At 53.6% G+C, this 25,409-nt stretch overlaps 2 protein-coding genes across 4 annotated transcripts in view; both read left to right on the top strand.

Moving 5' to 3' along the window:
- Positions 1-586: 586 nt before the first annotated feature.
- Positions 587-14,556, top strand: LOC140902493 (toll-like receptor 2). Of its 3 annotated transcripts, XR_012156074.2 has the most exons (4): positions 1,167-1,303; positions 5,090-5,183; positions 5,756-9,160; positions 14,457-14,556. XR_012156074.2 is itself a non-coding variant. In XM_078850428.1 (3 exons), exon 3 carries the CDS (start codon positions 5,782-5,784, stop codon positions 8,287-8,289), a length of 2,508 nt encoding a protein of 835 aa, XP_078706554.1. In that variant the 5' UTR covers positions 587-1,125; positions 5,090-5,183; positions 5,756-5,781; the 3' UTR covers positions 8,290-9,549. The 3 variants fall into 3 exon arrangements, 2 of the variants coding, with proteins under 2 accessions (XP_078706554.1, XP_073178724.2); XM_078850428.1 differs by lacking the exons at positions 1,167-1,303; positions 14,457-14,556 and adding an exon at positions 587-1,125 and having other exon boundaries at positions 5,756-9,549; XM_073322623.2 differs by lacking the exon at positions 14,457-14,556 and having other exon boundaries at positions 5,756-9,549.
- A 5,214-nt stretch (positions 14,557-19,770) lies between these two features.
- ITGA10 (integrin subunit alpha 10) overlaps positions 19,771-25,409 on the top strand; it is a 54,671-nt gene continuing 49,032 nt past the window's right edge. The window contains exon 1 of the mRNA XM_073322622.2: positions 19,771-19,912. Within this exon, the coding sequence (XP_073178723.1) occupies positions 19,861-19,912 (52 nt within the window). The 5' untranslated portion in view covers positions 19,771-19,860. The remainder of the gene's footprint in view (positions 19,913-25,409) is intronic.

Raw genomic sequence — 25,409 nt, 5'->3', positions numbered from 1 at the left:
AACCACTAACTGGCAGGGGGCCAGGGGGCTAGGAAGAAACTTCCTTGGGGACAGGTGAGCCTGTCTTGGGATCTTCCTCCTTCTTTTGAAGCAGCAAGCGCTGGAGAGAGGGGATACTGGGCCATTAATCCAGTGATTTAGTGGGCCAAAAATACACCCTAATCTCTCTCTTGTAAGTGGGTAAGGGAAATGACCTAGCGAGTGCACAGAGCTGGGACACAGGAGAGCACCTCCCCTCTCTATGCCTGATCCCCTCTGGCCTCCCTATTTCCCTCCCAAGCTCCTCTCTGCACAGCACCTAGCGCAGTGGGGCCCTGATCCCACGACCAGGGCCCTTAGGAGCTACTGCAATCCAGACCGCTAACCCGGCATGTTATTGGTGCTTTTATGGTCTTGAAATATCACCCGGTTTGCAGCCAGGGTGGTCAATTCCCTGTTTGGTTTGGGGGTGGGGGGTGGGGGGAGGGTCTGGGAGAAGGGAAGAGAAAACAAAATCCTTGAGGCGCGCTGTCTCTTTAAGAGGGAGGTGGCGCCCCACCCTGCCGAGCCTAGAAATCAGCTTCCTCCAAAGCCCAGCTCAAGTCGCTCCGAGGCCGACCCGGGCAGGATGGGTGGCGCGCTGGGGCCAGAGGGGAGCCCCGGCTGGTGGCCCCCCGGGACCTAGCCGAGGGGTGAAATAGATCAGCAAAGCCCCCCGGACTGCATGGGGGGGCTGCAGGAGAAGCTGCCTCTTCGTGCCCAAAGAAGGACCCGAGTAAAGTCCCCCCAGCCCTGTGTGATCCCCTAGGACCAAGGGGGGGCCGGCCGGGTGCGCCCCTTCGCCCTGCCCGCTGCAGTCACCCGGGGTTTCAGCTGCCGGGGGGGGGGGGGTTTCTGGACCATCCCCCTTGACGGATTCTGGTCTCGGCGTGGGAACCGCAATGGGGGCTCATCGCGGGCTTTGGCAGCGCCCTGGAGTTGCTGAAGGGGGAGCTGGCGTGTGCGCCCCGGGCCCCAGCCACTGGAGATGAAGTGGGGGGCGGCGGGGGGGGGGCACGGCGGAAAAGCGTTTACACGCCAGCGCCTGTTCCTGTCTTCCACGCCGCATTGGCTGTTCCCACTGGATCGTGACTGCAGGAGACAAAGGTGCCTTGGAAACCGGGCAAGTGGCGGGGGGGGGGGGGGGGATTATTCCGGCCAGCTCCCTGCCAATAGAAGATCCCTGCCTACGCCACCTTTCTAAAAGTGAACTATATTAAAAAACCAAACAAGCCCAGACCTCTGGTGGTGCTTTGCTCCAGAGACCGCAACGCGCGTTGCAAAGGTGAGTCGTCTTACCCCTTGCCTTAGAGATGGGGAAACTGAGGCAGGAGGCAGCGACTTGCCCCAGGTGTCAGAGCTGGGAATAGACGCCTGTCTCCTGACCCCCAGTGCATGGGTCATCTTGCCTCCAGTCTGGTGCTAAATGGGGCCTGCCCCGCGGCATCATATTAGTCATCTGCGTTTCCTTTCCTGTCTCCCCTGGGGAGCCAATCTCGGTTCTCCTAAAACCATGGCATCCGCTTTCAGATAGCTGGCAACTGAAATCACGTTCCCTATTAAATGGCCTTTCTAGACCATTTATACATGTTTACTAGACTCCTCAACTGTCCTGTAATGATCTAATCAACCAAAATTGCAACCACAAAGCTTGAGAGCGGTGGTGAAACGTCTCCTGGTCACGTAACACTTGTGATATGGAAATACTGATGCCAATAATAATTTTCCATCTCAACTGCTTCCCTTTCCTGCCCCCCAAGAAACTGGGGGTTTGACTAAATAGCTTTAGCAAAAAAGTGTCTACTTTATGCAGACCAGGCTGGTGTTTTTGGTTTGATTTTTTTTTTAAAAATCACATGGGGGAGGGACTCGTTTTAGAAAGGCACCGGAGGGTTTGAGGTCTGAAAGTTGAATCTAATTGAAGTGAATGCTTCCTGGGCAGTTTTTCATTAATATCATCAATGTGTCGAGTGGCTTTCATTTCCGACGACTCCAGAAAGCTTTATGGGCTTACTAGAGTTATTGGTGTTGGATTTTAGCCAGGGCACTCTGAACTAGTCATAGAATCATAGACTATCCGGGTTGGAAGGGACCTCAGTAGGTATCTAGTCCAGCCCCCTGCTCAAAGCAGGACCAATCCCCAATTTTTGCCCCAGATCCCTAAATGGCCTCCTCAAGGATTGAGCTCCCAACCCTGGGTTTAGCAGGCCACTGCTCAAACCACTGAGCTACCCCTCCCCCAATGTGAAACCAGACATGATGATGGATGTTACAACTTGGTCCAAGTGTTTTATGGCAGCACTGTAAGACCGTGAAGAAAGACACCGAAGAAATCTGCATCTGGGGAGCATCGCTGCCCCGCGTAATGTACTGTAATGGTGTGAACAGCGTTGCAATCTAAATTAAGAAAACTGAAGTTGACGTAAAGCTACCTGATATTATGACTAGGGGCACTGGGATGCTATCAGGATTTTGGGAGGGACCCCAATGTATATGTACAGTAGCTAGCACGTGGCTCATCCCTGCCGCAAACTGCTTACCCTCTAAAACGGGTGGGCAAACTTTTTGGCCCGAGGACCACGTTTGGGTATGGAAATTGCATGGCAGGCTGTGAATGCTCACAAAACTGGGGGTTGCGGTGTGGGCAGGGGTGAGGGCTCCAGCTGGGGGGTATGGGCTCTGGGGTGGGGCTGAGGATGAGGGGTTGGGGGTGCAGGAGGGTGCTCCAGGCTGGGACTGAGGGGTTCAGAGGGCAGGAGGGGGATCAGGGCTGGGGCAGGGGGTTGGGGCACGGGAGGGGTTCAGGGTTGCAGGCTCCGGGCGGTGCTTATCTCAAGCAGCTCCCGGAAGCAGCGGCATGTCCCCTTTCCAGCTCCTATGCAAAGGCATGGCCAGGTGGTTCTCCACAGTACCCTGTCTGCAAGCGCCACCCCGCAGCTCCCATTGACTGTGGTTGCCAGCCAATGGGAGCTGTGAGGGCGGCTCTTGGTGGGGACAGCATGCGGAGCCCCCTGGCTGCCCCTACATGTAGGAGCTGGAGGGGGGACATGCCGCTGCTTCTGGGAGCTGTGGAGAGTGGGGCAAGCCCCCAACCCTGCTCCCCGCCGGGAGCTCGAGGCCGGATTAAAATGTCTGGAGAGTCGGATGCGGGCTGTAGTTTGCCCACCCCTGCTTTAAAAGCATGTACCAAGTGTAGAACAAACAGTAGGGTAGATGAGGATACAGGAGAAGGGCAAGCTTGGACAATTACACAGGTGATTTCTGTAGCTGTTTTTTTCCCCTTCTCGTTCCACTTCAGAGGTGGCTGCATTTCAGTGGTGGTTTAAGGGCTTGTGTACACATGGTACAGCTGTTCCTGAAGAGTGCAAGGTGCCGGATACTCTATTCCGGAACAAGAGTGCCTTGTTCCTGTTTATCTTAATCTCTGGGTTTAGCTAAACAGGGATAAAACACTTATTCTGGAATAAGACTCAGCGCATGGAGTTATTCAGGAATAACCCATAGTTAATGCTTCAATATGCTGGGCTCTCTGAGACTGCTTACAACTTGCCGTCCTCTGGGAAGAAAGTTGCAATAGAAATCCTAAGGTGAACGCTCTCTCCAGACTTGTAAAAGCACAAAGGGCAGCTGGATTTCAAGGCCAGAGAGGATCGGTATATGGTTCTGTAGCTTGACCTCCCACATAGTGCAGACCAGGAAATCTCACCTGTGATTGTGAACCTGCAGATGGTCAGGAAATCTTTAACTTTGTTTTCAGTCAGTTCTTCTTGACCAGATTTTGAGTTTTAATTAAAAAAAAAAAAAAGCCATGTTTTTGGCCAAAATGTCGGTGGTCAACCTGAAGTTTTCAAGGTCGGGGGTGCGTGTGGGTGGGGAGGGGAAGTGTTGACTACTCAGTTTCCCATCGCTCTTGGAAAACCCATCTTTTGCCAAAACAAGTCTTGAACGAAATACTTCAACCTGTTCCAATCAAACACCACCACTTCTGGATCCATTCGAGCGGGTCTCCTAGAGACATCCCGTCTCGCTGTAAAGACGCCAAGGGTTTGTCTTCAGTGCGTTGTCGGTTTGAGCTATAACTGGAGGTTGGCCCTAACCCGACTCCCACTCCCACACAAATCACTCACTTGAGTTGTGCTTTAGATTTGAGCTAGGTGGCCCACGGGCTGGCGTGGGAGGAGCGAGGAGGTTGGTGCTCAAGTGACGAATGCAGGGGGGGTTGTGGCAGCTTGAATTGTAGAACTGGAGAACCATGGGGTTAGAAGGGACCCTAACCCCTGCCCAGATGCAGGATTCGTTGTGTAGCTCGAATGGGAAGCATTCTGCCCTGAGCTAGGCTAGCTCAAGTGGACGAACGCCTGCTATCTGTTGCAGTGAAGACGCGTCCGTCCTGAGTGATGGAGAAGCCGTGCTTTTCACGCTGGCATAGCCTCTTCCCATGTGACTGAGCGGCAGGGGACACAGAATACTGTGGTTTCATAGTAGCAGCCATATTAGTCCGTATCCGCAAAAAGAACAGGAGTCCTTGTGGCACCTTAGAGACTAACCCATTTATTTGAGCATGAGCTTTCGCCCTCCTGCACCCCCAACCCCTCATCCTACAGCTCGCTTCATCGGATGCATTCAGTGGAAAATACAGTGGGGTGATTTATATACAGAGAATACTGTGGGAAGCATTTCCCATTGTGAGTATCCGGGTATTGACCCAGCTTCCTTGCGGTTTATCTTCCTCCCATTTGTACTTTCTGAAAGTCTCCCTCTGGCTGCCGTGTTCCTCTAGCATTGCACAGAAGCTGGGGGTGGGGGTTGGTCCGAGAAGCCAGTCTGAGACACAGCATGTCTCCCCAACCTGTGTCTATAGGGTGACCAGACAGCAAATGTGAAAAATCGGGATGGGGGTTGGGGGTAATAGGAGCCTATATAAGAAAAAGACCCAAAAATCGGGACTTTCGCTATAAAATCGGGACATCTGGTTACCCTATATGTCTACAATGGGTGGCTAGTGAGCCCAGTTGATTCATCTTGTGTTGCTACTTGCATCCAGTAAAATGCTGCTTCTCTCTTGATCTAGGACTGTCTGGGGCTGGCATGGAAGGGACAGCTGCCCCCTGCAGCGCTGTGCTTAGCTCCCCATCTGTCACCTGAGGGGCAGCACCTCTTGCTCTGTAAGTGGCATTCTCTCCCATTGTTGAGCCAAGATCTGTTAGCCGGGGGGTAAAATGAACACAAAGATCGCTGGCCCCATGGAACTGTGGGAAGTGAAGTGCCGGATGGGAGTGGCCAATATCCAACCTCTGTCTGGGATCACGGTGATCTAATCGAGAATGTTAGATGGTGGGGGATATTGAACTAGATGGAGCTGTCTTTGAGGCAGCAAAGAGATGGGGCTAGAGGCATCATTGGCTTGTCCTGCATGGCAGGAAGGAGGTGGAGGGAATAAAGTGGGTTAATAGCTGGATCTGGTAGGGCAGGCGGATAGGAGGTGGGGTCTTGGGGGGTGGGACTACAGGCCAATGGCTTGGTCCAGGATGCTGGACTGGATGTCTCAATGGGCTAGGGATTGTGCTGCTGTAAATGTCCAATCTGCAAAACGAACCATTGGTAATTCAGTGGTGCAGAGCGTACTGTGGGGTGGTAGAGGTCTCTGCTCTACAGGTGAACGTTAGCATGCGGACAGGTCTCTGAAAGTAACGTTAGAGGGCATTTCACAGGACGTCCTACTCTCTCAATCTTTCAGGCGAACAAACATGTGAAGAGAAGACCATGCGCCCACTAGCTGGCATGTGCGTAGCTTTGTGCCTGGTGATCGTGGGACTGGCAGACGGGGCTGACCCGTGCCTTGTCTCTGCCAACAATGAAATCGCCACCTGCAAGGGTCAGAACCTGAACCGCGTTCCCCAGCATCTTCCCTGCACCCTGCTCAGACTGGATCTCTCGTATAACAAGCTCAAAGAGATCACCGCAGGGGACTTCTCAGCGCTGACCCGGCTGCAGAGCTTGGACCTGGGCTACAACAACATCTCGCACATCGTGGAACATGCCTTCGTCTCCAACGTCCAGCTGGAGGAACTCAGCCTATTCAACAACTCCCTGCGCCGGATCCCCTCGCTGGCCCTGAAGCCTCTGAGGAAACTGAGGCGGCTGGACATGTCCAACAACTTGTACCTCCGCTCAACTCTGGACGAGGTCTTCAGCACTCTGAGGAACCTGCAGGAGTTCTCCATGGGTGGGTCTCTGATCCAGACAGTCGGCAAGTGGGACTTCCTCCCGCTGAGGGATATAGCCTTGCAGAAGTTTGCCCTGAAGACAGCGTCCAGCCTACTGGAGTATCAAGAAGGGGCATTCTCGGTGCTCAATACCACAACCCTGTGGTGTGACATAGCCCTGGACAAAAATGCCCAGGCCTTGCCCATGATGCTGCGGGACCTGAGGGGTAAGCCGCTGCAGTACCTCCGCTTCCGCAACCTCTTTGAGTTCACCTACTACACTGAGTCCACAGATCTCTTCTCTGGCTTGGCCGAGGTGCGAGCCAGCAAGCTGGTCTTCTACCGGGGCAAGTTCAACGAGAACCTGCTACGTCTGGCCCTGCTGAACATCCAGAAGTCCAGCATCCGTGACCTCTCCCTGATGGCCATTGACTTCGCCCGCTCTTCCCAGTGGAACCGCTCGGAAGCAGGCATCACCAACCTGACCCTAGACAGCTTGTTGCTGAAAGACATCAGCAACCCCGACGTCCTGCGTTTCGATTGGACCTTCACCTGGTTCAGCGGCGTGGCCAACCTCTCCATTCTCAACATCAACTTCAACTTCGTGCCCTGCGACACCTGGGACGAGATGCGCAACGTGGTGACCCTGGACATCTCCAACAACCGATTGAGGGATGCCTACATCTACAACCAGGGCTGCAACTACCAGGACATCATGCCCAAACTGGAGCGGTTCCTCATGGCCAAAAATGAGCTGACCAGCCTGTCCGTAGTGGCTAAGCTCACGGCCAATTGGCCTCGCCTGACCCATATCAACGCCAGCCACAACCGCATCGGGGGCCTGAAGGAGACGGCGTGCCAGTGGAATCCTGGCCTGGTCTGGCTGGCCCTGGACCACAACACTGTTACCATGGAGATCTTCAAGTGCCTGCCCATCACCCTTCACTACCTGGACCTGTCCTCCTCTGAGCTGGACCGGCTGGAGATGAGCTACTTTGTCCGCTGCCAAGACCTACAGGAGCTGAAGCTGAGTGGAAACAAGATCAAGTTCATTCCCTCAGAGTGGAGATGCCCCAGCCTGCGAATACTGGCCATGGATGGCAACTCCTTTGGTGTCATCAGCAAGGGCTCCTTCGTCAACATGCCAGAGCTGACCAGCCTCAAGGCCGGGAACAACCCCTATCACTGCACCTGTGACCTCTACGGCTTCCTGCAGGAGACTCGGAGGAAGGGTAAGCTGACCCTGCTGGACTGGCCTGGGGGCTGGACGTGCTTCCATCCGGAGTCCCTGCTGGACGTGGGCGTGGCTGCCTACACCCCGGGGGTGACGGAGTGCGATGTGAGGGTGGTGGTGGCCATCTCTGTCTCAGTCACGGCCGCTGTGATCATTGCAACCATAGTGCTGTGCTGGAGGTTCGACGTGCTGTGGTATCTGCAAGCCACCTACCGCATCGTCCGTTCGAAGTACCGCGCCCGCCACGCTCACCCCACTCGGGCCTACACCTACCACGCCTTCATCTCCTACAGCTGCTCAGACGCCGACTGGGTGAGGCAGGAGCTGCTCCAGCGGCTGGAGAGCTCCAGCCCCCCGTACCGCATCTGCATCCATGAGAGGGACTTCACACCGGGCAAGTGGATCATCGACAACATCATCGAGAACATCGAGAGCAGCTACAAGATCATCTTTGTCCTCTCCCGCAACTTCGTCGACAGTGAGTGGTGCAACTACGAGCTCTACTTCGCCCACCAGCGGGCCGTGGGGCTGGGCTACGAGGACGTCATCCTGGTGGTGAAGGAGGCCATCGATCCTCAGAGCCTGCCTCACAAGTTCTGCAAGTTGCGGAAGATGCTGAGCACCAAAACTTACCTGGAATGGCCTTCGGAGCCTAGCCGGCAGCCTTTCTTCTGGGTACAGCTCAGGAATGTGCTGGGGAAACCAGGAGTGGCCGAGCCCAGCCAGGACCAGGTCTCGCTGGCCAGCGTGGAGTTGGGCTCAGATGAGAGTGTGGACAATCTGGCTGAAGAGGAAACTGCCATTGACGCCGTGGCTAGCCCTGCAAGCTAGCGCTCGCTTGGACTCCAGCTCCATGCTGCCCCAGCTCCTGAGCTACGTGTCTCGCACAGTGCATTCGCATGCTGATGTCCTGCTTTGCAGATGTGGTGGGAAGAACATTGCTCCAGGTCTTGGCCAGCTCTCCAGTATTCCATTCCCTACGCACTGTGACCAAACAGAGTGGAAGGCATGAACGGCTACTAAACTCCAGACCCAGATTTTTCGGAAGGGAGCAACGATCTTATTGGCCTGACTCGAGACCCCTTTTAAAGGAGCCTCTCAGTTAGAGTGCTGAGCACCCGCCCTCTGAAAATACGGTGCCCTTTCAAAGGAGCACGTGAAATATCAAGGCACCTAAGTACTACCTAATGCATTGTATTTACCCGCTAGCCAATGGGAGACCCTAAGCTCCTGGGCTGGGAGTAAGGAGCCCCCCTATTCGAGGTCAGCACGAGTCTGCCGTGCAAGGCAAACTCCGAGAACGTAGCCAACCTGTGTGTCCGCTGTTTGTGATCCTGCCACCTCTCGTTTCTCCTGAAGGTTTAACCAGAGACAGTATTGCCAGGCAAGTCGTAATGGAAGGATACAACTTTGCTAGGGCTTGTGCACTTTAGTATCTGGGTGAAATTCATCCCTTTGCAGCACAAGCCGCTTACGTCCCAGCTGTTACCCGCTCGAGGACATCAGTGCTGTGTGCAGCTTCCGCTGACCCTTTTCCTGAGTGAGCGGCACCCTCCGCGGAGGAGACATTGACTGAGGTTTCTTCGCTCCAGGTGTCTTGAATCATGGCTGTCGGGATCGGTCCGTACAGCAGCCACAACCTGAGCACTCTGCACTTCTGATCATTGAAAGTGACCAAAACAGGCACCTTTATCTGCTCCAGGTATGCCTCTGCCAAAAATCTGCTTATTTTACTGACCTCCAACTCTCAGCTGCATTGACTCCTGCTGGGCTATGGCGCACCAAGCTGGAGTCTCGTACCATGAGCAAAACTGCCAGTGAAGTTCCAGTGGCAAAATCTTCCATCTCCCCGGTGATGTGACTGGATAGAGGAGGTCCCTAGTGGGGAGGGGAAGGGGGCATTTGTGCTTGAAACTGCAATCTGAGCCCATCCGAGCGGGATTCGTGGAGCCAGATAGCGGAAGAACGTATTTCTGTTGCGTTTATTTTAGGGCTGTCGATTTTAATAGCCGTTAACTCATGCGATTAACTCCAAAAAATTAATTGCGATTTAAAAAATTAATCGCAGGTTTAATCGCACCGTTAAACAATACAATATCAATGGAAATTTATTAAATATTTTGGATGTTTTCTACATTTTCAAATATATTGATTTCATTACAACACAATACAAAGTGTACAGTGCTCACTTTATATTATTTTTATTACAAATATTTGCACAGTACAAAGGATAACCAAAAGAATAGTATTTTTCAATTCACCTCAGACAAGTACCGTAGTGCAAGCTCTCTCCTGAAAGCGTAACTTACAAATGTAGATTTTTGTTGTTACGTAACTGCACTCAAAAACAAAACAATGCAAAACTTTAGAGCCTACAAGTCCACTCGGTCCTACTTCTTGCTCAGCCATTTGCGAAGAGAAACAAGTTTGTTTATCTTTACGGGAGGTAATGCTGCCCACTTCTTATTTACAATGTCACCTGCAAGTGAGAATAGATGTTTGCATGGCATTTTTGTAACCGGCATTGCAAGGTATTTAAATGCCAGATATGCTAAATGTTCGTATACCCCTTTATGCTTTGGCTACCATTCCAGAGGACATGCTTCCATGCTGATGACACTTGTTAAAAAAAATTTTTTTTAAAAGTGTTAATTAAATGTGTGACTGAACTCCTTGGGGAAGAATTGTATGTCTCCTGCTCTGTGTTTTGCCCACATTCTGCCATATATTTCATGTTCTAACAGTCTTGGATGACAACCCAGCACATGTTCTTCATTTGAAGAACACTTTCACTGCAGATTTGACAAAACACAAAGTAGGTACCAATGTGAGATTTCTAAAGATAGCTACAGCACTCAACCCAAGGTTTAAGAATCTGAAGTGCCATCCAAAATCTGATCGGGATGGAGTGTGGAGCATGCTTTCAGAAATCTTAAAAGAGCAACATTCTGATGCAGAAACTACAGAACCCAAACCACCAAAAAAGAAAACCAACCTTCTGCTGGTGGCATCTGACTCAGATGATGAAAATGAACATGTGTTGGTCCACACTACTTTGGATTGTTATCGAGCAGAACCCATCATCAGCATGGATGCACGTCCTCTGGAACGGTGGTTGAAGCATGAAGGGACATACGAATCTTTAGCCCGTAAATATCTTGCGATGCCGGCTACAACAGTGCCATACAAACGCCAGTTCTCACTTTCAGGTAACATTGTAAACAAGAAGCGAGCAGCATTATCTCCAGCAAATGTAAACAAACTGGCTGAACAAGAAGTAGGACTGGGTGGACTTGTAGGGTCTAAAGTTTGACATTGTTTTATTTTTTGAATGCAGTTATTTTTTGTACATAATTCTACTTTTGTAAGTTCAACTTTCATGATAAAGAGATTGCACTACAGTGCTTGTATGAGGTGAATTGAAAAATACTATTTCTTTTATTTTTACAGTGCAAATATTTAATCAAAATATGAAGTGAGCACTGTACACTTTGTATTCTGTGTTGTAATTGAAATCAATATATTTGAAAATGTGGAAGACATCCAAAAACAATTATATAAATAGTATTCTATTATTGTTTGCCAGCGCGATTAATCGCGATTAATTTTTTTTAATCGCTTGTCAGCCCTAGTTTATGTAATGTATTTATGCTGTACCTTTAACCACAAGGGCCCATTAGAGATGACCGGTTTCATTTCAGCCCACTGAGTCGACACCATGGGACTAATCTGCCCTGCCCCTTTGGGGATCTTTGCCATGGGGCCGAGTAGTCTCCTGTGAGCTTCGCCGCCTTTGCATTGTGACTCATGGAAAGCAGAGGGGTTCCCTTAGCGCAGGGGAGGGCAAACTTTCTGGGCTGAGGGCCTCATCTGGGTGAGGAAATTGTATGCAGGGCCGGGGTTGGGGTGCGGGAGGAAGTGTGGGGAGTGGGAGAGGGTGCGGTGTGTAGAAATGGGCTCAGGGCAAGGGATTGGGGCAGAGGAGGGGTGCGGAGTGTATGAGGGGGCTCAGGGTAGGGGGTTAGGGTGCAGGAGGGAACTCAGGGCAGGGGGTTGGGGTGCAGGAGGGGCGTGGGATGTGGTGGGGGCTCAGGGCAGGGGGTTGGGGGTGCACAGTGCAGGCAGGGGGCTCAGGGCAGGGAGTTGGGGGGTGGGGTGCAGGAGGGGTTCTGGATCTGGCCCGGCGCCACTTACCTAAAGCGGCTCTGGGGTGGAAGCTCCCTGGCTGCCCTGGCCCCATGCCATGCCGCTCCGGGAAGCAGCCGGCACCATGTCCCTGCACAGCCCCTGGGGGGGGCCACAGGGCTCCATGCGCTACTCTTGCCATGCCTCCAGGTACCTCCCCTGAAGCTCCCATTGGCTGCGGTTCCTTGTCCCCGGCCAATGGGAGCTGCGGGGGCGGTGCTTGGAGGCAAGGGCAATGCACGGATCCCTATGTGCCCCCCGGCCCCTCCCCCTCCCAGGGCGTGGTGCCCGGCGCTTTGGAGAGCAGTGCAGGGCCTGCGCCTCCACGGGGGGGGGGGGCAATCCCGCAGGCCAGCTCCAAAGCCCTGAGGGGCTGTCGTTTGCCCACCCCTGCCTTAGTGTGATCCGTTTCTGGGGTCTCCAACTGGCCTGCGTTACTAAGCTCCTGAGATGATAGGCCAGGCCTGCTGAAATGTGGGGCAGGGGGCCCAGCCGAATGGGGCTACTGGCAGTTCTTGTCGGGGTTGCCCATGCACTTAGCATTCGCTGGGAATATGGCAGGGAAGTCCGTTCTGATCCTGTGGTGGAGGCGGGGGTATCTCTTCCAAGTTACACTCAGACATCTGAAATCGAGCTTCTATTTCCGCCCCCCTCATTGACTTCCTTAGGGGCTGGCCTCCCTACAAGAAGTTGCACTGTCTAGAACGGGAAGCCCAACTCCAGAGTTCTGCTTGTGGGTCTGATCCTCTCTGGGTGCTTCTGTTTCCCCACTTTTACAGATTTTTTTTTGCGGGGTGCTGGGGGCGGGGAGGGCGAAATAACTACTTGTGAGAACAAATGTATATAAGGCGCTAGTATTTCAAACCAGCTGTCCCCGAATTCATACTGGCTCTGACTTCAAATACTTTCTCCCCTGCGTCAATGCACCTTCTTTCAAACGAAGTCGTTGTGGGTTTTTGTTTTTTCAATGTAAAGGTCTCAAAAGGACCACAGGGCTCTGAGCAGGGCTCCCCGCAGGAGCCTTTGAGAAGTGACGTACAGCATGTTGCTGACTCTTTATATTTAATAAAAGAGTGATGTCTTTCCTAGCGTGGCTGCACCGTGGTTTTCAGGTGGGACGCTCTCAAACGGCCTTAAGTGAGCTGGAGGCAAAGTGAGTGCGTGTGCGAGTGACACACACGCGTGTGCACACACACCGGTGGCGGTGGTGGTACAAGCCCTGTGCACTTGTTTGGGGGAGACGCGTGACATACAGGGCCCTGTCTCACCGGGGCAGTGTTGTACAGGTGAGGGGTGGGGATGAAGACCTGGATGGAGGGGGCATATATAGGGGGATGCAGGAGCCTGGCCCAGGTGACCTCCCCAGGTCCCTTCCAGTCCTACGATAGGAGCGTGTGTTAATCCGTTGTCTATGCAACGCTGCAGGCGAATGGGGGGATGGGAGAAACTCCCTCTCAGCCCGCACAGGTCATGCGGGGGCGGTAGGGTTAAATAAAGGGTCAGTGTTCCCGCGTCCGATCCCTTCCCGATGCCCGACTTGCCAGCCCCAGGGTGGCGAGAGTTTGCCTGCAGAGCCAGACGGGCGGTACCCTGCGCTCAGTGGTTTTCGGGAAGGTTGGAACCGGCGAGGAAGTTGGCTCCACGTGGGATGTGGTGGAGAGAGGGAGCCGGAAGGGGCGGGGGGGGCCGCTCGACCTAGGCCGACCCCTCAAAGCAGCAGCCTGTCTGTCCCCCCGTGCGTGCACGCTGCTGGAACAGGCTGGTTCAGTGTTGGGTTTGCACGGAGCGGGTGAGCCGCCTTGCCTGGCTTGGGACCCTGTTTACCCAGGTGTCTGTTCCAAGCAGGATGCTGGCTTGGCTGGGAAAAAACCTCCCTTCTTCACCCGTTGGGAAAATAACCCCCAGCCCTCCTGGGGGCCCAGTAGTAGCTGCTACCGCAGGCTCCAGTCCACCACTAGGGGGCAATATCGCACCACTCCCCTGCACCAAGCTGCAGTGGGCTAAAAGCCATGCAGGGCTGGGGACGGACAAGGGGGGAACATAACTCTGGCAGGAAGGGTTGGAATGGACTGGAGGGGAGCGAAGTGCGGGGCACAGCCCGTGAGGGGCAGCCAGAATCCAGGCTTCCCTGGAACGAAGGGCACCGAGTCTCCCTCCAGCTGCAATGCTGCCGTTCTCTTGCAGAAAGTCGTCCCCCCCCCCCACGCCTCTCTATACACATGTGATCCCCTGTACTACCACGTTACTGTCTCTGTAGGGTCCTCTTCCGTGCCCCCCCCCCACCAAGCAGATAAATCCTCCCCTGCTCCAGTAGGAAGAGAGGAAACAGCCACCCTGGAACAATCCCAACGGCTCATTTGCAGTCCAGATTCTCTGCTCATGGAGACGCTTGCACCTGTCTGTGACTCCAGGGAGTAAGCCCCTAGTCCAGTGCTGGGTGGGGGAGGTAGAAGGGGGGTGTCAAGCCAGGTCTCAGCAGGTGCATTTTAAGCATGGTCTTATAAAGCTGCTGCTCTTAGATTATGATTGATTTTCCCCCCTCCCCCCCCCACACCCCCACACACAGACAACCTCACTTTTCCCCTGGAGCACTTAAATACTGCTTGAGCCCATGTGCATCTGCCAGCGGGCCCAGGGTTCGGGAAAATCCTTGGCAATGCACTTGCTGGTGCAAGACTAGCCCATGGCAAGAGGGCATTTCCTCCCCCCCCCCGCCCCATCTGCTGCTTGGTTTGTGCCCTGAAGCAGGAGGCTGGGTGGATATAATTTTTCCTCTTGTATCTTTTCTCCCTCCTCTGTCTGTCCCCTGTGAGTGAGGCCCAGGCCCGTCGAGTTTGAGGCTCTGGCTGACATTCCGGGGCTGCGTTTGTCAAGTGACTCTTCGGTGGTCTCCGATTTCCGACGGCACTCGTCTCTACCACAGCACAGCCGCCTGCAGGCGAGTGTAGTCGTGCCCTCTCGGGGTTCTCAGCGGAGTGAGTTGGGATTTTTGAAGGAGCTTGGGCACTAGGCGCCCCTATTTTACTGAACATCAGTGGGATCTGGCACCGAAGGCGCTCTTGGCCTCTACCCTGAATGCCTATTTAATGGCAGATGGCGGCTGACTTGGATCCTGAAGGGAGTCATTGTGCACAGCTGGACAGGGTGGCAACCTGAGGGCTTTTGGCAGAGGGTGCTGCATGCGGCCTTGCCCCCCTGCAGCTCCCACTCACTGCCTTTAGCAGGACAGTCCCCGTGTAGGGGGAAATGGTCCTGCTGGTTACACTCAGGCTGCAGTATCTGGTGTGGCCAGCAGGTGGCACACCCAAACCCCCCTCTTCTGCAGATTGGGAGTAGGTTGATTTTGGGGGCAGCTAAGAAACTGAATCTAAATTTTTAATCTTGCTTGTGGGGGGATCTGCTCCCAGGAGGAGGCCTTGGGGCAGGGGGTGGCAGCGGCAAGGCCAGGATGTGATCGACGTGACCGATCAGCGCAAACGCCCATCGCTGAACTCCTTCCCCTCATTCCAAATGGCATGACGCAGGCTCCGTCTTTCTCCGCTGCACCCCTGGGCCCCCCCTTATCACACAGGGCTGCTGTAGAAGGCCACAGACTCTTTTACTAGGCAACATGCCTCTGCTGAAATGCAGGCAGCTCTGGGTTAGAGACATGCTAGGTGCTGTACAAACAGAAGAAAATGATGGTCCTGCCCATAGACCTTCCAAGCTAATCAACTCGGCTTGGCGTTTTGGCAGGGGCAGGACGGGGCTGGTTCTCATCATCCAGTTGATAAGTGGCTGCATAGGTCTGGTTTCCCCAGGTCTGTCCCAGGATCTGGGGTACAGTATGATTCTGGGGCCGTCTCTGCTCGAGGGGTACTGGAAGGAGTATGGCGCCCCCCAGAGATAGGCACTGCCTGCAAACCCTGGTCAAGTCAGCAGCCCAGACGCCTCCTGCCACTTGCAGGGCCAGGTAGGACGCTGAGCACTCGGCTGGCCAGTGCTGGTAGCAGCCCAGGAGGGAGGATCCCAGGGCTGCTGGCTTTGATTCCCCGTTGGGGAAGAGGCACCCTCTAGTCCCACCCTTTAAAGCTACCGTGGTCCTGAACTGACCTTACAGCGCCAAGAGTCGCAGCAGGTGTCAGACTACATGTGCCTCCCCCTATCACCGGCCAGGCTTCATTCAGGGGCTGGACCACGTGTGCCTGTTGGAGGGGGGATGCCTGGGTCTAGCCCCAGCTCTGGGAGGGCAGTGGGGTCAAGTGAGTTGGAAGGGAGGTGGCTGGGAGTCAGGACTCCTGGGTTAAGAATGTAAGAACGGCCAGACTGGGTCAGACCAAAGGTCCATCCAGCCCAGCGTCCTTTCTTCCGACAGTGGCCAATGCCAGGTGCCCCAGAGGGAGTGAACCTAACAGGTACTGATCAAGTGATCTCTCTCCCGCTATCCATCTCCACTCTCTGACAAACAGAGGCTAGGGACACCCTTCCTTACCCATCCCGGCTAATAGCCATTAATGGACTTAACCTCCATGAATTTATCCAGTTCTCTTTTAAACCCTGTTATAGTCCTAGCCTTCACAACCTCCTCAGGCAAGGAGTTCCACAGGTTGACTGTGCGCTGAGTGAAGAAGAACTTCCTTTTATTTGTTTTAAACCTGCTGCCCATTAATTTCATTGGGTGGCCCCTAGTTCTTCTATTATGGGAACAAGTAAATAACTTTTCCTTATTTGCTTTTTCCACACCACTCACGATTTTATAGACCTCTATCATACCCCTCCTTAGTCTCCTCTTTTCCAAGCTGAAAAGTTCTAGCCTCTTTAATCTCTCCTGATAGTGGACCCATTCCAAACCCTTGGTTCTAGCCGCAGCTCGAGGAGGGGTGGGAGATAGGACTCCTGGGTTCTATTCCTGGCTCAGATTCCTTGTATTATCTTAGGCAGGTCCCTTCATCTCTGCCCCAGGTTCCCAGCTGTAAACTGGAGGTAACAATACATGGCTCGTGGGGGGGGGGTGGTATTACGAGACATTCATTAATGATGTGTGATGCTCTGCTCAAAGGTGCTGTCGAATGTATGTCCCTCCTGTCCCCAGAGCATTATGGGTAACACCACCCACTCCTAACTACAGGGCTGCCTGCCAAGAGCAGAGTTTGCTCATTAATTCTTATCCGTCCTCATCTGAAGAGCTCTGAGCGCTCCAGAAAAAGAAGGGTTTGTATTCTCAGCAGCCCCCTCCTCGGGGCGGGAAACTGAGGCCCAGCGCAGGGGAAACGGCTCACCCAACAGGTCAATAGCAGAGGTGACAAGGGGACCCAGGAGTCCTGACTTGCATTGCTATACACTAAGCCCCTCCACCATGCCTGTCTCCCTCACTTGTCACTGCTCTTGGTGCCCCCAGGGACTTCCATTAGCATTTATTTGCACTAGACTCTTGCCTCAAGTTAATTGACGGCCTTTTTCAAGGTGGCTAATGCTTGTGAAGGCGAGTGTGGATGCTCTGCAGCTTTTGGCTCTACAAGGGCTCTGCCAAGAGTAAAAGGTCTCTAGCACAGACAAACCCTAAGGCCGCATCTACACTAGGGAAAAAAGAGCACTTCCAACCCTTGTTAAAACCCCAGTGAAGAGGAGGGAGTTTGTCATTGTTAACATGTGTTGGCAGGTCGAGACAAACCCCAGATGCCCAGTAATCTTTACCTCCACCTGCTTGCACACATGAAAACCTCCAGCCGGCCTTGTCTTCACTAGGGTTTTACCTCGTGTTAGCTCGAGTTCAGAGCCCACCTTTTCTCCCCTAGTAAAGACAAGCTTTTAAGATTTTGACCTGTTTAAAAACACACCACGTTTTGTCCGGGGCTTGTGTACATGTGGAAATTGACCAGAAAAGCTATTCCAGAACCGTTCCTCCTGGGGACTCTCTGTTCCAGAATAAATCGCACTGTTCGGGAAGGATTAGTGCATTTCCAAAACAGAGTAATCCAGGAATCAAGTCACGCTTTATTGTGGAATAGAGGGTCCAGGCTGGCATTATACAGGATGAGCCATTCCAGTCAGGCTCCCTGTGGGGGGATGGGAATGCCCGTGTTGAGCTGTGTTTTAAAAGCTGGCAGGGGTGGGATGAAACCTCTGAAGCCTGACACTGCTTGATGATCAGTTGCCCCTCCCCGGCCCCCGCACATGTGTATCTGTGTCAGCCCTCATTCAGGGCTTGGGGAGCTGTCATGTGCTTTTTCTGTAGCTGTTTTCCATCCAGACCTTCTAATTTCTTACCACCAAAGAATTTCCATCTCCAGGGCAACCCAATAGCAAGGATTTCCATCAGAGAGATGTGGCCACTGTACCAGGCCCTGGGTGAGTGGCCAAGACAGGGATCAGAACCAGGCTGAGGCTTTGGAGAATTGGAGCCGGGAGTGATCCGGCATCCCGGGCCATTATGGGAACTTAAATATCAAGACACCAGGAGGTATGTTTAAAGCCCCAACTGCAATTCTCTTAATGGTGAAGAGGGAAGGGGTGACTGGGTTAAATACGAGGCCTCTTGCTTTGAGGGGTCTCAACCCAGGCTGGGCCACCGCATCTGTAAACCTCTGTCCAGGGTGTTGGTGTCCCTGTCCCCCTGATCGACCTGTTAGTACTCCCAACTTGAGGGCTCCGTCCTATAGCTCAAGCTATAGCAGCAGCTGCTCTTTGCTCTAGAAGTCAGTGGTTCAGTCTTGGGTTGTGACCAAGGCAGTAGCCACCACGCTTCCAGTTGTGGCCACCCCTGCAGCCACACTAGGGAGCAGAGGGGTTACAATTGCCATGTGTCGATGAGGTGCCAGGGCCTCTGTTCTAACCCTGTCTGCGTCAGCGGGGTGCATACCAGAGTACCCGCCTCTCCTGCTCTGGACAGAGAACTTTAAGTTCTAGTTGGAGGGGTTGGAAAACTATTGCCCACGTCCTGCGCTTTTGTGTCTGATCTGGCTTGCGGTCCCAAGCATCCCCAGCTAGCTATGGGTAATGGGGCCTGATCCAGAATCCTTGATGGAAATCAATGGAAAGTGACTCCAAAGAATCAGGTCCTGGAAATGTGATGCTCATGTCAAAGGTGACACTGCAGCACCCCCTGCTGGCCGAAGGTTAGACCAGCATTGGCTCACCCCTCCGAGCCAGCGGTGCCTAGCTAGCAATTATGAAATGTTATGTGCTCTGGCTGGCTGGCTGCTCCCTGCATCATTGTGATTCCTCTTGGTACGTTCTCTGTTGAATCGCAGACACTGTGTGCAAGTGAGGTTAAGTGGAAAACCAGGGGGCGGGGGCTGAACAGGGGCTGAATTCATGGTCCCTGTCACTTCCAGCCCTGCCTTGGCTGGGGGCAAAGTCGCTAAGGGATGGAGGCGTGGAAATATGGGACGTTTCTCTAGAATGCACCCCACACACAATACAGATGCCTACAAACCATAAGGATACTAATGGGTGGGGCGGGGGGACTTCAGTGTTACTTTGAAATGGTTCAAGACCCAAACCTTTGAAGGAAGCGTGGACGGGAGGGTTAACAAGCGTGCCAAAAGAGCAGCAAAATTTATTCCGCTTTTTCTTTAGGGTGTGCAAAGATGCAAGAATGGATTAGGTTAAAAAAACCAAACACCACTGCGAGGTGTTTGCACTTTTCTGCACACTCGGTCCTGGTTCTGAGGGCAAAAATACAGGAATGGCCTAATAAGAAGTCCCATATGTTTGGAAGAGGGTACAAAAAAGTGCAAATGTACAGGAGTATTTGACTCATCCATTCCTGTATTTTTGCGTGTGTGTGTGTGGGGGGGACTATCTTTGCACGCTTTCCACGCGTACTTCGTGCAAACACTCAGAACAGGCTTCGTGAACAGAGAGCCTCAAAAAGCTGGACTACAAAATCTTGCTTTCCCCAGCTTGCTCCCTGCATCTGTTTCTGGGTGGTTTCTAGTTGGCTATTTCCCACCCCCCACCCGCCCCTCCCAGCTCCTTCATTGTTTCTGCTATTTTGGATTTTTTTTAAAAAAAATAAGAAAATCCCTCCCCTGCCATTTATTTTTAGCAGCCAATTGAAATGTCTGGGAGATGAAGGAGGAAAAACTCTGAGTGGCGGCGTGTAATAAAGCAGCCGAAGACAGAGTAACCTTTGAGGCAGAGGGAGTGAGCGGCGCTCACATACGCTCGCACCATGCCCAGTTTGGCTCTCCGTGCTCCCGGAACAAACGCTCCGGCCGGACTCTAACTGGTGCTATGGAACCATACGGCCGTCTCTGTGTCCTCTGCAGTCTGCTGCTGCTTAGAGGTAAAGAAGCTGGTTCTTAATTTCTTTATATAAAAAGGGAGGAAAAACAAACCCCAGCAGGACTGTGAAATCCAGGACTGAATTGAGTCTTACTTCACCAGGAGAGATTTTCCAAGTCACCAGTGGGCACCCAGTGGCCAGCCTAACTGGCCACCTAATGCCCATTGTGTCTTTGGCGGTTTTCCCTTCTAATCAGTGCCCACTGGTGCAGGCGAAATTAACCCGTAGAGCCCTCGTCTTGTGCCCTGGCAAGCCTCGGATGTCACAGCTGCCCAGACCGTGGGCTTTGAAGAGTTAACCGTGGGTTGGAATGCAAACGTTGCTCTAGTTTTTCTGGTGCGTTGCTGCTGGGCTGGAGGAAAGTGCCGGGTTTTTGTGGGTAAGGGATAACGTGGCTCTCTGAGTGCCAGGGGAGACTCTCCCGGGCTCCGGGCTCTACAGGCGTGCACGCGATACTTCAAATGCAAAAGCTGTTGAGCAGAAGAGAGAATCTGCCTCGTCGGGTGGACAACCTGGAGGAGTGGGAAATTGGCGCCGGGTGGGCGAATCGTGTCGTCTGTAGACCGTTGATTGCCGGTCTGTATAAACCCGCCGAGCAAACGGGCCACAGCTCTAGTGCATCTGCTCCCAATGAAGCCCTGGCTGACACGAAGCAGAAAGAGAGCCCTGGATGGTCCCTCTGCATACTGATGTGCTCCCTCTGCATTCTCAGCTGGGGGAATCGCAAACGGGTGTCAGGGATTGACACCCCCCGGCCCTTCCCGTATTGCTAAGTGTATGTGGACGCCTGGTTAGATCCATGGCACGGGGGGGGCCCAAGTATGGGAAATGGGGGGTCCAGGTGAGATGGAAAACATGGAATACTTGTTCTAAAATGAAGCTTTGCTGTAGATAATGGTCTTGTTAGGGGGATGTTGACACCCGCCTCTCTCCTGGAAAACTTCACCCTTGCACTTTCTGGTGTCACTTCATAGCCCGTAGCACGGGTGGCAGAATAGGATAGATGGCTCCAGGGGTTAAGTACCCTGCCTGACTCTGCTCAGAGCAGGTCCACACGCCACCTGGTGGCTAACACACCACTGTCCTATCGACACTGGTGGTAGAAAGCCCTCTGGGGAAGGGACCATCTTGCTCTGGGTTTGTACAGCGCCTAGCACGACTGGGTCCAAAAACCAATTGGTGCCGGGGGGGTGGGGGGCTACTGCAGTGTAAAAAGAACTGCGCTGGTGCCTTTACTTCCCCCAAAGCGCTTGTGTGCTCGGGGCCTGAGAAGGACCAGGGCTCGGTGTCCGTACATGGGTGTGCAGGGACGGTGCTTAGGAATCTGCAGCGTTGCACCTGGGTTTTGTAGAATCGCCTCGACTCCACGCCTCTGACTGGCAGCACCGGAATCGTTCCGACGTCGCGTCCGGCGTGCCACACCCAGAGCTGAACCCAGGGCGCGGTGCACAACGAGTTGGGGTAGGTCTACCTACCCCCCCGCTCCCGAGCAAGGACGGGGTTGCAGCCAATCTTTGCGATTCTGGGAGCGGGTGAGCGCGGACGCTGGGTTCTTTGTCTTATAGTTGCAACCAGACACTCAGCTGGGATGCGGATTCCGTCGTACTGGGTGCAAATCCATAGACGGTCTCTGACCCCTGGAAACGTACAGGGGGAGGAGGCTGGGATTCCCTCACTCCTATAGAAGAGGGAAACTGAGGCCCAGACATGGAGCGAGCTGCCCCACATCGCACAGGGACTCGGTGGCAGAACCAGCTCTCTAGAGCCCCAGCCCCGTGTCTTAACCACAAGGCTAGTCTTGCTCTCCTGGGCTAAGCGTCGATTGCTCTGCTTTCTGGAGGCTGCACGTGGTCTGGGGGAGGGGAGGGGAGAGGGTGCATTCCCCGGGCGAACGTTTCTGTGCAGAGTCAGACCAGGGAGCTGCAGAGGAAAAGCGTGTCATGGAAACGCCGGCACAGCTGGCTTTGCAATGTGCGGGCCCCGTGTGGGCACCATGCAGGCTCTGCCGGGGGCTGCATGCCCAGCACTGGCTGGAGCCTGCTGTCACTGTCGGGCCGGGGGGGAGGGGGTGGGAGTGGAGCAGGGAGGAGCATGTGGCTAGAGCGTGGGGGAGATGGTGTATTTCCATCGTGAGCAAAGTGTCAGGGATTAAAGAACCGGCTCAGACCTTCATCAGATGCTCTCGGATTCCTGGGTTCAGCTGGAATCAGGCAGAGCCACATTCCCCCAGAGGCTGCGGCTCCCTCCTAGCCGCATCTGAGCGGCAGCACGGGGCTGGGATGTAGGACTCCCGAGTTCTGTCCCGGCTCTGGGTGGGGAGTGGGGCCCAATGGTTACAGCGGGGGGGACAGGCGTGGGAGATGAGACGGCTGGGTTCTGCGGTTGGCTCGGGAAGGGAGTGGGGTCTCATAGTTGGAGCTGATGGGAAGCGGGACTCCTGGAGTCTTTTCCCAGCTCTTCCACCGACTCGCCGTGTGACCCTTGCCGAGTCATTTCCTCCCCCATCCGGGACAGCGATGCCCACCTCGCGAGCAGGCTGGGGGAGGTGCTTTGAGGGCCTTCGCTGCTGTACGTGGGTACCGTGCTCATCACCACGAATGGGGCCAGGGGGAGCCCCGGTCCCCTGGGTGCTGGCCCAGGCAGTGGCGAGGGAGGGTAGGCAACCCAAGGGCACTCAGTGGCATCCTTCAGCTACTGACCCGCTGCCAGAGCATGCTGCTCAGCATCAGGGCCCAGGAGCTGGGGTGGGGAAGCGCCATGGTGGGGCCGGGCATGCTGGGACGTATGATTCGGGGCTCTTGTCCCAACGTCCATCTGACAGATGCTGCCCAGGCGAAGTGATGAGGTTCCTTATCCCCTTGGGCTGAGGACAGAAGACATTCCCTAGGGGCAGTTCCCCCAGCAGCCTGCCCTGCAATCCTGGACTCCTGTTTTTTTCATGACCTGGTGAAACGGGGCACGTTGCTTGCTTCTGCAGCTGGCCTCTCTGTGCCCCTGGGGGAGGGAAAGGGGGGGCCCGGCTGGCTGCTGTCAGTGAAGCCCTGAGGGGCTGCGGGTCAGTGGGCGCAGGGCTGGCATGTAGCCCACTAGCATTGGAGGATGTTCTGTTGTGAGCTGTTTGTCCCCCCATCTGTGGCCAGGCTTTGCCCTAGGGAATCGGACAGGGCGAGTGGAGCAGGGAGAGGGGTAGCAACTTGTCCAACATGCCACCCCACTGCAGAGCCCAATCTGGGATTGGAACCCAGGAGTCCGGGCTCCTTGCTCCAACCACTGGATAAACTCTTACTCAAGCAGCTATCCCAGAAGCTCCCAACCCGGCCATCCTCCCGTTCTGCCATGGGTAGCTGCTCTTCCAATGTGCCTCCAGGACCCTTTGCATCAGTTCCATCTGAGACAGAGGTGCTGGAATGAATTGATAACTTCAGGAAGCAATGAGTCCTGGGCCCTGATGGTCTCTGTCCCAGAGCACAGAAGGAAAACTGGGAATTGGTCCTGCTTCGAGCAGGGGGTTGGACTAGGTGACCTTCTGGGGTCCCTTCCAACCCTGATATTCTATGATTCTATGATAAGGAGCTCAACTGTGCAGTGGCTGAGCTGCTGGCGAGAAATACGCCATATTTTAAAAACAGCTGCTATACTGGAGGTTTGAAGGCCAGCAAATGTTTTACCTTTATCGGAAGGAGGGTCTAGGGGAGATCCAGGGAATTACAGACCAGGAATCTAAACAGCTGTACCTAGGAAATTGGTTGGGACAGTTACATAGAATAAAGCTCCTGGAAGAGCATGAGACGATCAGGTCAGCACGCAAAGGAAAACCGTGTGTCTCTAATCTACTAGACTTTTTTGAATGTCGCAGTCAAGTGGATAAAGGAGAACAGAGTGGCATGACTCCAAAGGCCTTTGACAAGAAGTTACTCAAGAAACGAAGTCGTCATGGGATAAGAGGGGAAGTTTTGTCATGGATCAAAAACTGGCTGGAAGACAAGAAACAGATTAGGAATAAATGGCGAATTGTAATCATGGCAAAAAATTAACAAAGTAGCATCTCGTGGCTCCATTTGAGGTCCAGCATTAAATATATTGGCTGATCTGGAAAACAAGGGGTCAGACATGAGGAAGAAAATCTTGCAGATGACAAAGTTTATTAAGGAGACAAGGTGGGCGGGGTAATATCTTTTATTGGACCAACTTCTGTGGGTGAAAGAGATGAGCTTTCGAGCTACACAGAACTCTTCTTCAGATCTGCAAAACCTCTCCTATTAAGAAACTGGAAAGATTGGGATCGTTACCTTAAAAAGGAGATGGATAAGTGGGGGCATAAGTCTATCAATTAGCAAATCAAAGTTCCTGAGCCAGCTTCTCTAGACTCTGTTCTTCCTGTCTTGGAGAACGAACGGACATTCACTGGAAATGAAAGGTAGCAAATTCAAACCCACAAAGGGTGTGATTAGACTGTGGAACTCATTGCCACAGGGTGCTATCAAGGATAAGGACTTCACAAGATTCAAAAAGGGATTGGACACTTATATGGATAACAAGAATGGTTGCTGTGACTGATGCTAACTCATGGTTGGAAGTGATTTTGAATCACATGCTTCTGGGCTTCAGCCCATCTCCTACTGAGTGAGATTAGCCCACATCTGCCTTCTGTGGGGTTCTCACACCTTCCTCTGAAGCAGCTGCTGACTGTCAGCGACAGGCCACTGAGCCAATGGACCTTGGGAATCTGCACAGTGTTTTAGCAGGGGAGAGCAGAGGGGAGGAATAGGGGAGCAGCTTGCCTTGCCTTTCCCCTGGCTCCTTGGGGCTCCCCACCAAGCTGTAGTAGCTCTTGAGACCAGGTGATGCTGGCCCTTTTTTGGAAAGTCCTGGCCCTTTTAGGCCAGCCTGGGCCCCAGAGTCTGATTGGACTGCTGGGAGCCCTGAGCTACAGCTTCAGACAGATCCCAAACTTAGCAATTCCAGAGGAGCTTGGAGGTTTGAACCCTCCTCTCCCAAATTCAAAAGCTGGAGACCGGACCCCAATGCTGTTCCCGACACTCGGGAGCTTTCCATGCTGCCAGACTGACCTTCTCTCTCAGGGTATTTCTGCACTGAAGTCAGGGGGTACATGGGCCGCCGCTAGCTTTAATCAGGCTAGCTAAGGTGCCCATAGCAATGACATCGTGGTGGCAGCATGGGCCGGACAGACTGGCTGGATCCCAGGGTGATCTCTCACACAGCTGGCCTGTGCTAAAAACACGGCTTCCCTGCTAGCAGTACCAGCACTAGCTAGATCAGCACTAGCTCAGGTATGACTACTCAAGCCGCGACTCTGCAGTCGGCTGTAGCCTCGAAGGACTGGGACATCTTCATTGCTCTGAGCTGGGCAGGAGCTGGGCAGACTGAGCGCAGTGAAAACCAGCTGGAAAATGCCCTGGTTTTGTGTGGAAAAGTGGAAGAAACTTTTATTTTACTTTCTTTCTTTAATCAGAAGTTCCCCAGGAACAACTTTGAT

Source organism: Lepidochelys kempii, chromosome 24 (assembly GCF_965140285.1).
Source record: "Lepidochelys kempii isolate rLepKem1 chromosome 24, rLepKem1.hap1, whole genome shotgun sequence".
NCBI lineage: Eukaryota > Metazoa > Chordata > Testudines > Cheloniidae > Lepidochelys > Lepidochelys kempii.
The sequence above is the reverse complement of the archived record's forward strand: the minus strand, read 5'-3'. Positions and strand labels throughout refer to the sequence as shown.

Excerpts from the sequence above, each read along its gene's own strand:
- LOC140902493 (XM_078850428.1), top strand. The coding sequence starts at position 5,782 with ATGCGCCCACTAGCTGGCATGTGCGTAGCTTTGTGCCTGGTGATCGTG.